This window comes from Bufo gargarizans, chromosome 3 (genome assembly GCF_014858855.1).
Source record: "Bufo gargarizans isolate SCDJY-AF-19 chromosome 3, ASM1485885v1, whole genome shotgun sequence".
Classification (NCBI taxonomy): domain Eukaryota; kingdom Metazoa; phylum Chordata; class Amphibia; order Anura; family Bufonidae; genus Bufo; species Bufo gargarizans.
In genome coordinates this window covers 262388994-262402965 of record NC_058082.1, presented here as the reverse complement: position 1 = coordinate 262402965, position 13972 = coordinate 262388994, and the positions used below count along the sequence as shown (strand labels likewise).

At 43.1% G+C, this 13972-nt stretch overlaps 1 protein-coding gene across 6 annotated transcripts in view; it reads left to right on the top strand.

Moving 5' to 3' along the window:
• The window catches only part of GTF2IRD1 (GTF2I repeat domain containing 1), a 108615-nt gene that overhangs the window by 59478 nt on the left and 35165 nt on the right, over positions 1 to 13972 (top strand). For 4 of the 6 annotated variants that reach the window (XM_044287948.1, XM_044287944.1, XM_044287943.1 and 1 more), the window contains 7 exons: positions 438 to 757; positions 3143 to 3232; positions 3876 to 3959; positions 5937 to 6120; positions 6204 to 6229; positions 8386 to 8503; positions 9492 to 9529. In XM_044287948.1, coding sequence (XP_044143883.1) covers positions 438 to 757; positions 3143 to 3232; positions 3876 to 3959; positions 5937 to 6120; positions 6204 to 6229; positions 8386 to 8503; positions 9492 to 9529 — 860 coding nt within the window. The remainder of the gene's footprint in view (positions 1 to 437; positions 758 to 3142; positions 3233 to 3875; positions 3960 to 5936; positions 6121 to 6203; positions 6230 to 8385; positions 8504 to 9491; positions 9530 to 13972) is intronic. The other 2 variants (XM_044287945.1, XM_044287946.1) reach the window with 2 other exon arrangements.

Sequence of the window (13972 nt, the reverse complement as noted above, 5' to 3'; positions counted from 1 at the left end):
TGAGATATCAGATCATCATGCAGATGTATGTATAAAACAATTGTTTGACCATCTGAATTGCAAGGGCAGATGATGGATTAAAGCAAACACATGGTAGTAGGGCATCAATGAAATAAATCAGGGATGCTCAACCTCCGGCCCTCCAGCTGTTGTAAAACTACAACTCCCACCTTGCCCTGCTGTAGGCCAATAGCTGTAAGATGTCCGGGAATGCTGGGAGTTGTAGTTTTGCAACAGCTGGAGGGCCGGAGGTTGAGCATCCCAGTTTTGCTTTGTGATAGCAGCCATTTTGGTAAAGGACACTGATCCATCTAAATTCATCCCCCAACCATTTCTTTGGGATACATACAGTAGCCAATAAACTATATACCATATTAAAAGTTTTTTTAAACTGTGCCTGTGGTTTAACTGTGGTTATGTTGTCTTTTTTTGCCTAGATCTGTTGAAGAACCCAGCAAAGAGCTCAAACCGTGTCATGATTTCAACTGCTCACCTGTTACAACAGCAAATATTGTTCCAGACACAGGTCCTAGTGCCAAAGTCCCAAAGCCTTCAGCTCACGAAAATCCATCCAATATATCAAACTTGATGTACAGTGTCTCTTTACCCAACCAGCTATGTATGGAGGTAAAACAGGAGGTTCACGCAAATATTCCTGGGCACAGTACAGCCGGTGATGTGCTGGGTCACAAGTCACCAGGAGAGCAGATGCAGGACTACTCAGATTCTGGTGAGGATGGCCATACGCTTACCAGTGGTGCGTTATAACTAGATTGTAACATGTAGAAGATTGTGCAGATTGTTGTATCTCCATTTCTGTTAACATTTTTAATATACAGTCATGGCCAAAAGTTTTGAGAATGACACAAATATTAGTTTTCACAAAGTTTGCTGCTAAACTGCTTTTAGATCTTTGTTTCAGTTGTTTCTGTGATGTAGTGAAATATAATTACACGCACTTCATACATTTCAAAGGCTTTTATCGACAATTACATGACATTTATGCAGAGTCAGTATTTGCAGTGTTGGCCTTTCTTTTTCAGGACCTCTGCAATTCGACTCGGCATGCTTTCATAATCACTTCTTGGAGTTTGTCAGAATTAGTGGGTTTTTGTTTGTCCACACGCCTCTTGAGGATTGACCACAAGTTCTCAATGGGATTAAGATCTGGGGAGTTTCCAGGCCATGGACCCAAAATGTCAACATTTTGGTTCCCAAGCCACTTAGTTATCACTTTTGCCTTATGGCACGGTGCTCCATCGTGCTGGAAAATGCATTGTTCTTCACCAAACTGTTGTTGGATTGTTGGAAGAAGTTGCTGTTGGAGGGTGTTTTGGTACCATTCTTTATTCATGTCTGTGTTTTGGGGCAAAATTGTGAGTGAGCCCACTCCCTTGGATGAGAAGCAACCCCACACATGAATGGTCTCAGGATGCTTTACTGTTGGCATGACACAGGACTGATGGTAGCGCTCGCCTTTTCTTCTCTCGACAAGCCTTATTCCTGATGCCCCAAACAATCGGAAAGAGGCTTCATCGGAGAATATGACTTTGCCCCAGTCCTCAGCAGTCCATCCACCATATTTTCAGAAGATCAATCTGTCCCTGATGTTTTTTTTGGAGAGAAGTGGCTTCTTTGCTGCCCTTCTTGACACCAGGCCATCTTCCAAAAGTCTTCGCCTCACTGTGCGTGCAGATGCGCTCACACCTGCCTGCTGCCATTCTTGAGCAAGCTCTGCACTGGTGGCACTTCGATCCCGCAGCTGAATCCTCTTTAGGAGACGATCCTGGTGCTTGCTGGTTTCTTGGACACCCTGAAGCCTTCTTAACATGAATTGAACCTCTTTCCTTGAAGTTCTTGATGATCCTATAAATTGTTGATTCAGGTGCAATCTTAGTAGCCTCAATATCCTCGCCTGTGAAGCCATTTTTATGCAACGCAATGATGGCTGCATGCGTTTCTTTGCAGGTCACCATGGTTAACAATGGAAGAACAATGATTTCAAGCATCACCCTCCTTTTAACAGGTCAAGTCTGCCATTTTAACCCAATCAGCCTGACATAATGATCTCCAGCCTTGTGCTCGTCAACATTCTCACCTGAGTTAACAAGACGATTACTGAAATGATCTCAGCAGGTCCTTTAATGACAGCAATGAAATGCAGTGGAAAGGTTTTTTGGGGGGATTAAGTTAATTTTCATGGCAAAGAAGGACTTTGCAATTCATCTGATCACTCTTCATAACATTCTGGAGTATATGCAAATTGCTATTATAAAAACTTAAGCAGCAACTTTTACAATTTCCAATATTTATGTAATTCTCAAAACTTTTGGCCACGGCTATACATTCTTTATGTTGCTCATATTGCTCCCAATAAAATCATCAAACTTTTAATTGCTCTTCCATATACCCTTGTGGCAACCTATAAGGTTGCCACATGGTGACCCGACCACAACTGAAAACCATCTAGCTAGCCATCAGTGATTTCATAAGTATGGTTTAGTCTAAAACCAAGTCAGTTCCTTTCAGTGAGTTCTTTCTAGCTTGTATATAATTACTTCCTATACAAGAAGAGTGAACATGTATGGCTCTTGCATTGTATAGTCTGGATTTACATGCTGTGCTATGTTTTTTGTATAATGCAGAGCCATTTACTACTACACTGACAAGGCAAATGTTTAACATGATTCATTTCAGTTACAATAATGACAAACATACACTACAGGCCATTTACAAGCAGTGATTAGTTCTGCAGGCCATCAAATTTAGATTGCATGTAAATTCATAGAAATCTGGTGTAATCATGCATATTTGGACTATAAGTAGTCACAGTATATAGGTCTATTAAGTGTGACTGTCATGAGACATCTTAGCAATGCCTATCAGTAGTTGGGCAGCAGGCAGAGCGAGAGCTGGCGAGTGCTGTTTGTGCCATGCTTGAATAATCAGAACAGCAAATGACTATAAAAAAGAAAGAATGGCATTTCTAAAGACGGGAATGTGCAAACGACCTCCTAAGCTTTCATAGCCGGCCAGTAGATAATAAGAACAATTACACATGTATCATTTCCGTTCCACGGAAAGGCAGTCTGCTGTATCTGTGAAAAACGTTACCTCAAATTACCTTTTCCTCTAAATGCAGGACAGCAGGCGTCATCAGCAAGTAGTAGCCTCAGACAGAATGTCCATGCCTCAAAATGGGTGCTGTTTTCGATCGTTCACGATAAAACAGGTAAGTGTGTAATTAGCACTTATAGATGTAGGCATAAATGACAATAATATTCTGTAACTAAAGGTGGCCATACACTTTGGTTGTTGCCAAACATGCATGTGTTCTCAGTGGGAAGAAGGGAATACGCCACAGTCAGACATCTCTGATGGTAGGTTATCTCCTGTGAGAAGAAAAGGATTGGGCCTTTTGGAACACAACATGCCTGACCCTTCTTAAGGTCCAGTCACACATCCGTGGTGTGTTGCGGATCCGCAACACACCCGTTCCGCAGCCCCTATAGAAATGCCTATTCTTGTCTGCAGCTGCGGACAAGAATAGGACATGTTCTATCTTTTGCGGAGCTGCGGACCGGAAGTTCAGGGCCGCGCTCCGCAAATGCTTCACATCCGGGCCCATAGAGAATGAATGGGTCTGCACCCGTTCCGCAAAATTGCGGAACAGGTCCGGACCCTTTTACGGACGTGTGAATGGGGCCTAAATGCAGTGGGGGAGAGTCAGTACACCTGGACTTTCAATAATAGATTCATGGCTTCCCACTTTGCTAAAGAAAACTGTATAGCTACAATATTAATAATGGACGCATTAATCTATTTGAAGCTCTGTCTTTTAACAAGGCTGATTTTAATTTCAATATTTTTGGTAGAGAAATGGGACAGTTTCATTAAGGAAACAGAGGATATCAATACCCTCAGGGAGTGTGTACAGATCTTGTTTAACAGCAGATACGGTGAGTATTGGTTGCTGATGTCTGTGCAGCTCCTACATTTGTATTCTGTGTCTTGCCAGATTTCATGTTGTCTTGCCAGATTTTTCACTTTTGAACAGGTCCATGTAATTAGTCTCAAGTCTAAAGAAATAGTCTCTCGAGAGCTGCATTCCCCAACATAGCGCTTGCTTAGTGGGGAATGCCAAACACGCTGCTAATCAACAAAAACGAAAATGTAATTGATAAATTAGTCCCCAATGCTTATTTTACAGACAGCTGAATGTAAAACAGGCTTATCCAGTACTGTATTTTGGAATTCAGTTCTAGAGCTGGGGGAAGGGCACCGTTTGGGGAGTGTGAGCTATGGTATACATGCATATTATCGTATGCGTATGGATGAACTGCATACAGATATTTCTACATACACAGTCCTCGTCATGAACAAGCCATGCATGGCAGTGTACAGAAAGAAATGTATGTATGTGGAATGTTCATAGATCACAATAGTTTAGCAGGACGCACAATCCCCAAAATGCGCCTCTTCATGAGACTAAGAGGGCCATTTACTAATCTTAAATATAAATACGCCTAATTTAGGCAAATTCCAGGTGCAGATGGCAGAATAACGGTTAGTTGCGCCGCCATCTGTGATTTCTCCCTGCTCATGCCAGGTCTAAAATTGTGGCCATGGGGTGGGAGGGGAAGAGGGTGACATTCATCATTTTCTACGCCTATTTTAGGCATAAAAAGTCTAACTGTAAGGCTGGGTTCACACGGGCGAGATTTCCGCGCGGGTGCAATGCGTGAGGTGAACGCATTGCACCCGCACTGAATCCGGACCAATTCATTTCTATGGGGCTGTGCACATGAGCGGTGATTTTCACGCATCACTTGTGCGTTGCGTGAAAATAGCAGCATGCTCTATATTGTGCGTTTGACACGCAACGCAGGCCCCAAAGTAGTAAATGGTGCTGCGTGAAAATCGCAAGCACCAGCAAGCAAGTGCGGATGTGGTGCGATTTTCACGCATGGTTGCTAAGAGATGATCGGGATGGGGACCCAATCATTATTATTTTCCCTTATAACATGGTTATAAGGGAAAATAATAGCATTCTGAATACAGAATGCTAAGTAAAAAAGGGTTGGAGGGGTTAAAAAAATAAAAATTAATTCACTTGTTTGTGCAGCCGGCATCTCTTCTGTCTTCATCTGTGAGGTAAAGGACCTGTGATGATGTCACTATGCTCATCACATGGTCAATCACATGATCTTTTTACCATGTGATGGATCATGTGATGGACCATGTGATGATCACAGTGAGGTCACTACAGGTCCTTTTCCTCACAGATGAAGTCAGAAGAGAATCCGGGCTGCGCGAACAAGGGGATTAAGGTGAGTTAAATCTTTTTTTTTTTTTTTTAACCCCTCCAACCCTATTTTACTTAGCATTCTGTATTCAGAATGCTATTATTTTCCCTTGTAACAAAATAATACAATCTACACAACACCTAACCCAAACCTGAACTTCAGTGAAGAAGTTCGGGTCTGGGTACCACATTCATTTTTTTATCACGCGTGTGCAAAACACATTGCACCCGCGCGATAAAAACTAAACAACTGCGTACCTACTAGCGCGGGTTTGCTGCAATACAACCGGGATGCTTCCTGAACAAATTTGGCACGCCTGTGTGAACCCAGCCTACATTTAGACTGGCGCTGGATGCGTAAAAAAAACCACTGGTTAATAAATGTGCCCCTACGTTTTGTAAATTTTAAACCTTTTTACTAAACGATCAGGCAATAAAACTAATTCACATTGAATTCACATTGAAAGTGTATATATTACTTCTAATTAATCACAGCTCACATTTATTACTTTGCACTGTTTGCCTTGTGCCAATGTAGAAATATTTCAATAAAATATGATGCAAGAGTTAAGGTCAGCTTATGTAACATGCATGGAGTTTCCTGTCACTCACAATATGTTTCTTCGTCTAGCTGAAGCTTTAGGTCTTGATCACATGGTGCCCGTACCTTATCGGAAGATTGCATGTCACCCAGAAGCAGTAGAGATTATAGGAATACCTGATAAAATCCCTTTCAAAAGACCATGTACTTATGGAGTTCCTAAACTTAAGAGAATCCTGGAAGAGCGGCACAAGATACACTTCAAAATTAAAAGGTAATTGATGTATTAAAGTGGCTGTGATATCACAATGCATTTGAAGTGGCAGCATAATTAATATACATTTTACTTTATTACAGTATGTTTGATCAGAGAATCTTTGAAGGTAAGTTGACAACTAAATCATTCAGTATTCTTAGTGGAAAGTTAAGTTTCACTTTACATCTAGATTTAAAGGGGGCCTTCCCAGGATATGTTTATTACACTTTAAAATAACATACACATTTATAAATATATAAAAAGATTTTGTTTATTCACTTTTTCTTCCCCCTTCCCCCGGCCCCTCCTCTCTAAGAAGAAAAAGGGTCGGGAAGAAAAGAAAGATACTCAACGGAAATCTGGCCTGTGCATCTTTAAAGAGCCTCTGTGAACACGATGAACCCTATTAGGCTACTTTGACACTGCCGTTTCTGGGTCCGCTTGTGAGATCTGTTTCAGGGCTCTCACAAGCGGCCAAAAACGGATCGGTTCAGCCCCAATGCATTCTGAATGGATAAGATTCCGCTCAGAATGCATCAGTTTGGCTTCGTTGTGCGCCAATTCCGCTCTGGAGGCGGACACCAAAACACTGCTGGTCTGACGATACGGAGCCAAACGGATCCGTCCTGACTTACAATGTAAGTCAATGGGGACGGATCCGTTTTCACTGACACAATATGGTGCAATTGAAAACTGATCCGTTCCCAATTGACTTTCAATGTAACTATGTTCTTGGAACTGCCTGCTCCAGGTGACCGTATTTGATTTCAGACTGGCTCCCGACACAGGCAAGGGCTTACCTGTGCCTCGCCGGACGAGTGAGTCAAGATGGCAGCCCGCATGTGTTCACTGGTGAACACTGCAAACTGACTATCACTGGTTTTGACTTTAAATATGGCGCCCGCTCGCGCATGCATCGGGCGCTATAGCCACCAGGTGCCTTCTGTTTTAACCCTTCATTTGACCACCACATCTGGAGGCACAAAAACCTGGAACAATGCGCTTCCTGATGTGTTCCGGCTCCCCCCGGCTGAGATCAGGGGAGACGCAGTGTGTGCGGCAGCCCTGTCCTCCTGTGTGACAGGGCTCCATAGGAACTTAGTGTAATTCTCATAAACTCCAATGTCTATGGTGTCTATGAGAAAAGCAATCTAATGATTGCTTGCTATAGTTCCCTGGGGGAACTTTAAAATAGTGTAAAAAAAGAAAAGACATTTTTTTTTATAAATTAAAATCATCCTCCATTCCCCAAAATTAAAAATAAAAGTACATGAACAATTAAAAAATACCCTCCTCTTTTGTGTATGAATCCACTTGCGAATTCATTCCGCTGGGAAGTCCAAATAGGGAGGTAGTGTAATGAGCACTAGGGGCATAGCAATAACAGTGCTTGAAGAGCTACAACTCGCCCCTTGGTGCTCCAGCTGCCTGATTTGCATAAAGATAAAAATCCTTATATCTTTGGAACACTGAAACCTACAAAGATAAATAAGGTTTTGTTTTAATCGACATGATCAATCCTACCAGGCAATATGCCTGGTTTAATAGGGTTATTCATGCTGACAGAGGCTCTACAAACCCCATGTCTGAAAACCAGCCGTTTGAAGAGTCATCTTCAGTGTTTACCTGCACGCCATCTAGATTGTAGAGGGGCACTGTAGTTACAGCTACCTCTCCAATTTGAAGGTGACCAACAGCTTTAATTAACCTGCACCGCCAATAACAAAGTAGACGCTGTGCAGGTAGACACTGAAGAGGATGCGGCGCTCACACAAGCAACATGGCCTCGTCAAATAGCTGATCCCTGTGGGTGCTGAGAGTTGGACTGATCTGATATTGAACTGAGTGTAGCGCATTAATATCATAACACTGCACAACCCCTTTCATTTATTAAAAAATATTCAGGGAATAACAGGTACAGCACAATACAAGGTTCTATGGACATGTACGGTACTTCTCAGGAGAGCTGTCAGGTCTGTTTTAAGTTTATTAGTTGTTTTTTCAGTCAATAATTAGCATTTTCTAAGTAATGAAGACAATTACAAGCAGACATCCATCAATTCAGTAATGATGCAATGCAAATAATTCATCGTTTTGTTGTTTTTCATGCTGCCATATGATGTATGCTGACAAAGATATAGAAAAGCATAAAGTCCGCTGAGAGTTTATTGACAGCCAATGATATTCTAAGTCCTTTGTGATACCAGATCTTTCTTGTGTCAGAGAGTGTCTTACTGTGAGATATTATTACACATTACAAAGTGGACATCTAACTATAACCAGGTGCTAAATTTACCAAAGAAACCTTAAAGCCGGATGTGAACTGCCCGGGAGAAGAGGCGTGTGGAGACACTCAGAAGATGGCAGCTGTAGACATGCTTGGGTTGCCCCTTGGGGAGAGGTGAGTATTATTTTATCATCATTTGTTAGCTTATTACTGAATATATGCAGGAAGTGATAAGTGTGGATAACTTTGCATGCATTGATTTTTTTCCCCTTAGTCAGCCAGATATCAAGATAATTATATTGCGATAAACCAGACAGGATAAATTGTTCCCTCGCAAGCCCAATAAATCCATACGACTGGCCATAATAGCCTGGCTGCCACCAGTGCAGTACAGATTGTAATGCTCTCAGGGGTCCTCCTAAATAAGGAAATCAATGACTCGGAGCATTATGACCATGTAAATAGCAATTATTATTGCAATCCACAATTCCCCAGTCAGTAATAAGGCTCTGTCCGGAGGTGTACGTCTAGATGATTTTCCCAACTTCTACTTCTGACCAAAGGCTCCCATATATTGCACTCTATACTCATATGTTGCACATAGGTTTTGATGTTATAAAAAAGGTATGTGAACATATCCCAAGTCATATATTGTAGATTAAAGATATTTGGTATGAAAGAAAACTATTTTTACATCAGAATCAAACTTACAGTTTATCTATCAATAGACCTTTATTAAAGGGGTTGTCCCATCTCGGCCTTCCATGGCAGGAATAACCCACAGTAAGCTCTGGTCCGGGAAAGTGGCGTTACAACTACACTGTTGGTGTAGCTCCCATTCACTGCTAGGGGACTTGGGGAAACAGCAGAGCATCGGCCGCTCAGCTGTTTCCGTAACTCCAGCCATCAGTTATTGCCATCTCGGTCGTGAAAGGCCGAGATGGGACAAACCCCCATTATTAACCACACTAACCTCAACCCAGTGTATTCTGCCAGTTTTAAATTTGTGAACCAACAAAGAATCACAATTTTTAGTTCAGTTGTGTTACAGTCTATTCATATGACTGCGTTGCAGGGAGGTGGGAGATCAGCCTCTTTTATGTAGAAGTCGTGATTAAATAGATATATGTGTGTCTAATCTCCGTTTATTCAACATCTTTAGGTCTGAAACAAGCAACATATCGGAAGAATGTGAGCCAGGTAATATAACATTCTGTTAGCATAAACTGGTTATCCAGGAATAGAAAAACATGGCTGCTTTCTTGCAGAAACAGCACCATACCTGTCCAGTGGTTGTTTGTGGTATTGCAGCTTATCTTCATTCACTTTAAAGGGAATCTGTCACCTGGTTTGAGCATATTAAAGTGTTACTACTGCCATGTACAATAAAATACCCTATTTCTTGCTTTAGTCTTCAATTTTAGTTTCATGGTTTCATTAGCGATAAAATCCACTTTTTATGTTATGCAAATGAGTGTCTAAGGTGCCCATTATTATCCGTCTCTGGAGCCCAGTAACTCCCCCCTACAGTGCCCAGCCCGCCTTCCTTTAGATCCCAAGCACACCTCTTCCAGCATAAGTAACTGCCCACACCCGAACACTTTGCCGCCGCCCCCCTCCGCTATGTGATTATTTGGATGTAACTATGCCTACAGATTCCTTGCATCCGCTCGGTGAAATCTCACGCAGGCGCAGTACCGTGGACTGCCTGCGCGATGTAGAAGCTTCTGAGGGCAACAGCTTCAAATGTGTCACTGGGCATGCGCTGTTGTCCCCCCAGTTGATTTTGGCGCCTTATATTCTAATTAGCAGAATTGGTTATACTAGGTGGAAACTGGAGCGGTTCTCTTCTCCCTGGCTGTGAGCACATCCAATCGGAGCACACTGCTCATAGCCAGGGATAATTAGCTCCTCCTAGTATAACCAAGTCGGCTAATTAGAATATAAGGCGCTGAAATCAACAGGGGACAACAACGGACGAACGTGGGGTCTTTAAAAAAAAAAAGTGCGATGACATCAGTGGGGGCCGCCCTATAAGGTAAGACCCTAATTAGACTAGGGTTAAACAGATGAAAGGTCCTATTTAACTAGAGCTGTGATAAATTGATTCATAAGGCCTAATACACACAACAGTTGTTTTTCTCGGCCTCCGTTCCGTTTTATTTTGCGGATAAGATGGGTACCCATTCATTTCAATGGGTCAGCAAAATAATGCTGATAGTTCATCCGTTTGTGTTCCACGTCCGTTGTCCCTGTTTCCCTTCAGCCCAAAAAATAGTGCATGTCCTACTTTTTTCACATTTGCAGACAAGGACAGGCATTTATTACAAGGGATCTGTGAAAAAAAAACGGATCCTCCCAAAAAAACGGATGCTGCATCCGTTTTTTGGGGCGGATGCACAATTTGCGGATGCAAAAAACAACTGTCGTGTGCATGAGGCCCAAGGCTCAATATCTTCTGCACTGGTGGTCCACCAGTGGCTTCACTTGTTCTCCCTCATAGAAAACTTGGTCCTCTGTGGCCAGCCCTGCCTGTGGTAATGCTGCTTGGTGACCCTGCTCTCCTAAAGGCAAAACATTTAAACATAGTAGAAAAACTTTATAAATTCTCCTTTGGGAGCCATATCAGGAATGCCACAAGTTTGAAGTCTCGATTGACCTTCTCAGTTTTGATTCATATGTTGTTCCTTTTTTCTCATAGATTTTTTTTTATGGTAACAATATACAACTCGTTTGGTTGACAGCAATAATCTTTACACTGAGTAATATTAGCTGAGAGTGAAGAATCTGCCTTTCATACTAGGCAAATTTTTTGTTTTTAGCACATTGACAAGATTATCACACAAACAACCTTTGTTCACCTAAGGCCCCTTAGGCTGGGTTCAGACCTGAGCGTTCGGAAACGAGCGCTCTGTATGCGCGATTGTATGGGCGTTTACAATCGCGCATACAGAGACAGGCGTGCACACATTGTCGCGCGTTCCCGAATATCTATGTGCGGGAACGCGCGACAAACGCCCCAAAAAAAGCTCAAGCACTTGTTTGAGCGTCGGGCGTTTTACAGCGCGATCGTACGCGCTGTAAAACGCCCAGGTGAGAACCATTCCCATAGGGAATCATTGGTTCTTGCCTACTGTGCGTTTTACAGCGCGTAGGAACGCGCTGTAAAACGCTCAGGTGTGAACCCAGCCTTAGACGCGCGAGTATTCCGCATGGGTGCAATGCGTGATGCGATTGCATTGTACCCTCACGGAATCCTGACCAATTCATTTCAATGGGGCTGTGTACATGAGCGGTAGCATGCTCTATATTCTGCGTTTTTCACGCAACGCTGGCCCCATAGAAGTGAATGAGGCTGCGTGAATATTGCATTGCATCTGCAAGCAAGTGCTGATGCCATGCGTTTTTCACGGATGGTTGCTAAGAGATGTTGTATACCTTCAGATTTTATCACACGCGTGCAAAACCCATTAAATCGCATTGCACCCGCGCAATAAAAACTGAACAACTGAATGCGATCGCAGGCAAAACTAAATGACTTTGCTTGCGAAATCGCGCATTTTTCACTGAACGCATTCGCAACGCATCCGGACCTAATCCGGACATGCTCGTCTGCAAGGGGCCTAAGTGAAACAGGTATTAAAAGTAACATTTGAACACATAGGGGGGAATTTATCATGAGGAGAATATTTGAAGTCAGTTTTGCTGGAGTCTGTGTTGGAGAACTTTGTGCCACATTTATCAAATATCACAGATTGTTTGATAAATTTGGCTTGTCCTTAAACCTAACACTTACAGCCGGTTCAGACCTGAGCGTTTTACAGCGCGTTCCTACGCGCTGTAAAACGCTCAACAGGCAAGAACCAATGATTCCCTATGGGAATGGTTCTCACCTGAGCGTTTTACAGTGCGTACGATCGCGCCGTAAAACGCCCGATGCCCCAAGAAGTACAGGAGCTTCTTTGGGGCGTCTTGTCGTGCGTTCCCGTACATAGACTTCAGCGGGAACGCGCGACAATGGGCGTTCGCTTGTCTCTGTATGCGCGATTGCAAACGCCCGTACAATCGCGCATTCAGAGCGTACGTTCAGTACGCTCAGGTCTGAACCCAGCCTCATGTCTAGAGAAGCTACTCCACTTTTCCTGCTCCACCCTTCTCCTGGAGTGAGATTGCAACTTATTTGCGACTTTTAAAAAAAGTCTCAATGATAAATCTGGAGTGAAACTCATTACCATAGCTAACCACAGCCACTTTTCCACCCACATTACAAAACTGGAGTGAGTGGTGTAAAAAGTCACAAAATTTTTTGTGCGAATGCAAAAAAGTCGCAAAAGCCCTATTTTGCGACTTTTTGATGCCAGAATTCTGGAGTGAAGGTTTGATAAATCAGGGCCATGCAGTTCAGTGAATTGAATAACTTTTCCATTTCTCTATGCACAGAGAGTTATCAGAAAAATAAATATTGCTATAATATTGTCACATACACTTCAATGCACTACCAATATGTTGTAAGTAATATGCCATAATGCATTGCTGCAGTTGTAACATGTAAGGCCAAGTTCACACTTCAGTTATTTGGTCAGTTATTTCCATCAGTTAGGCTACATTCACACGTATGAATGAGTCTGCATCCGTTTCGCAATTTTGCGGAACGGGGGCGGACCCATTAATTTCTGTGGGGCCGCAAAAGATGCGGACAGCATATCATGTGTTGTCCGCATCCGTTGCTCCATGCCGCGGCCCGCAAAGAAAATAGAACATGTGCTATTCTTGTCCGCAATTTGCGGAACGCACATGGGCCGGTATCCGTGTTTTGTGGATCTGCAATTTGCGGATCTGCAAAACGCAACGTTCATGTGAATGTAGCCTTATTGTGAGCCAAAACCAGGTGCGAACTCAGCCTAAAGCTACATTCAGACGAACGTGGTGTTTTGCAGATCCGCAACTTCCTTCTGCGGATCCACAAACACGGACACCTGCCCATGTGCGTTCTGCAATTTTCGGACCGTGCATGCTGTGGCTGTCATAGAAAATGCCTATTCTTGTCCACAATTGCGGACAAGAATAGGACATTCTATTTTCTTTGCGGGGCCGCGGCACGGAGCAACGGATGCGGACAGCACACCATGTGCTGTCCGCATCTTTTGCAGCCCCATAGAAATGAATGGGTCCACAAAATTGCGGAACAGATGCGGACTCATTCATACAGTCGTGTGAATGTACCCTAACCCTGGGTTCACACCTGAGCGTTTCTGAGACGCGCGTTTTACGCGCGTATTTGTCGCACGTTTTTATGCACGTTTTTTGCAATAGTAAACTCGCGTTTGATTGACTGCAGTGTTGTCCTATGAGTCTATGGCCAAAACGCGCGACAAACGCCCCAAAAAAAGCTCAAGAACTTGTTAATGCGTCGGGCGTTTTACAGCGCGTTCAAACGCGCTGTAAAACGCTCAAGTGTGAACCAGGGCCATAGGGAAGCATTGGTTTTCACGTGTTGAGCGTTTTACAGCGTGTTTGAACGCGCTGTAAAACGCTCAGGTGTGAACTTAGGGTAAGAGCTACTATATATAAAAGTTTACAAGGCATGGCAAAGCTGGTGTGGATGTAAATGAATCTTTACTAAGCTATCTAAGGTAATCCCCA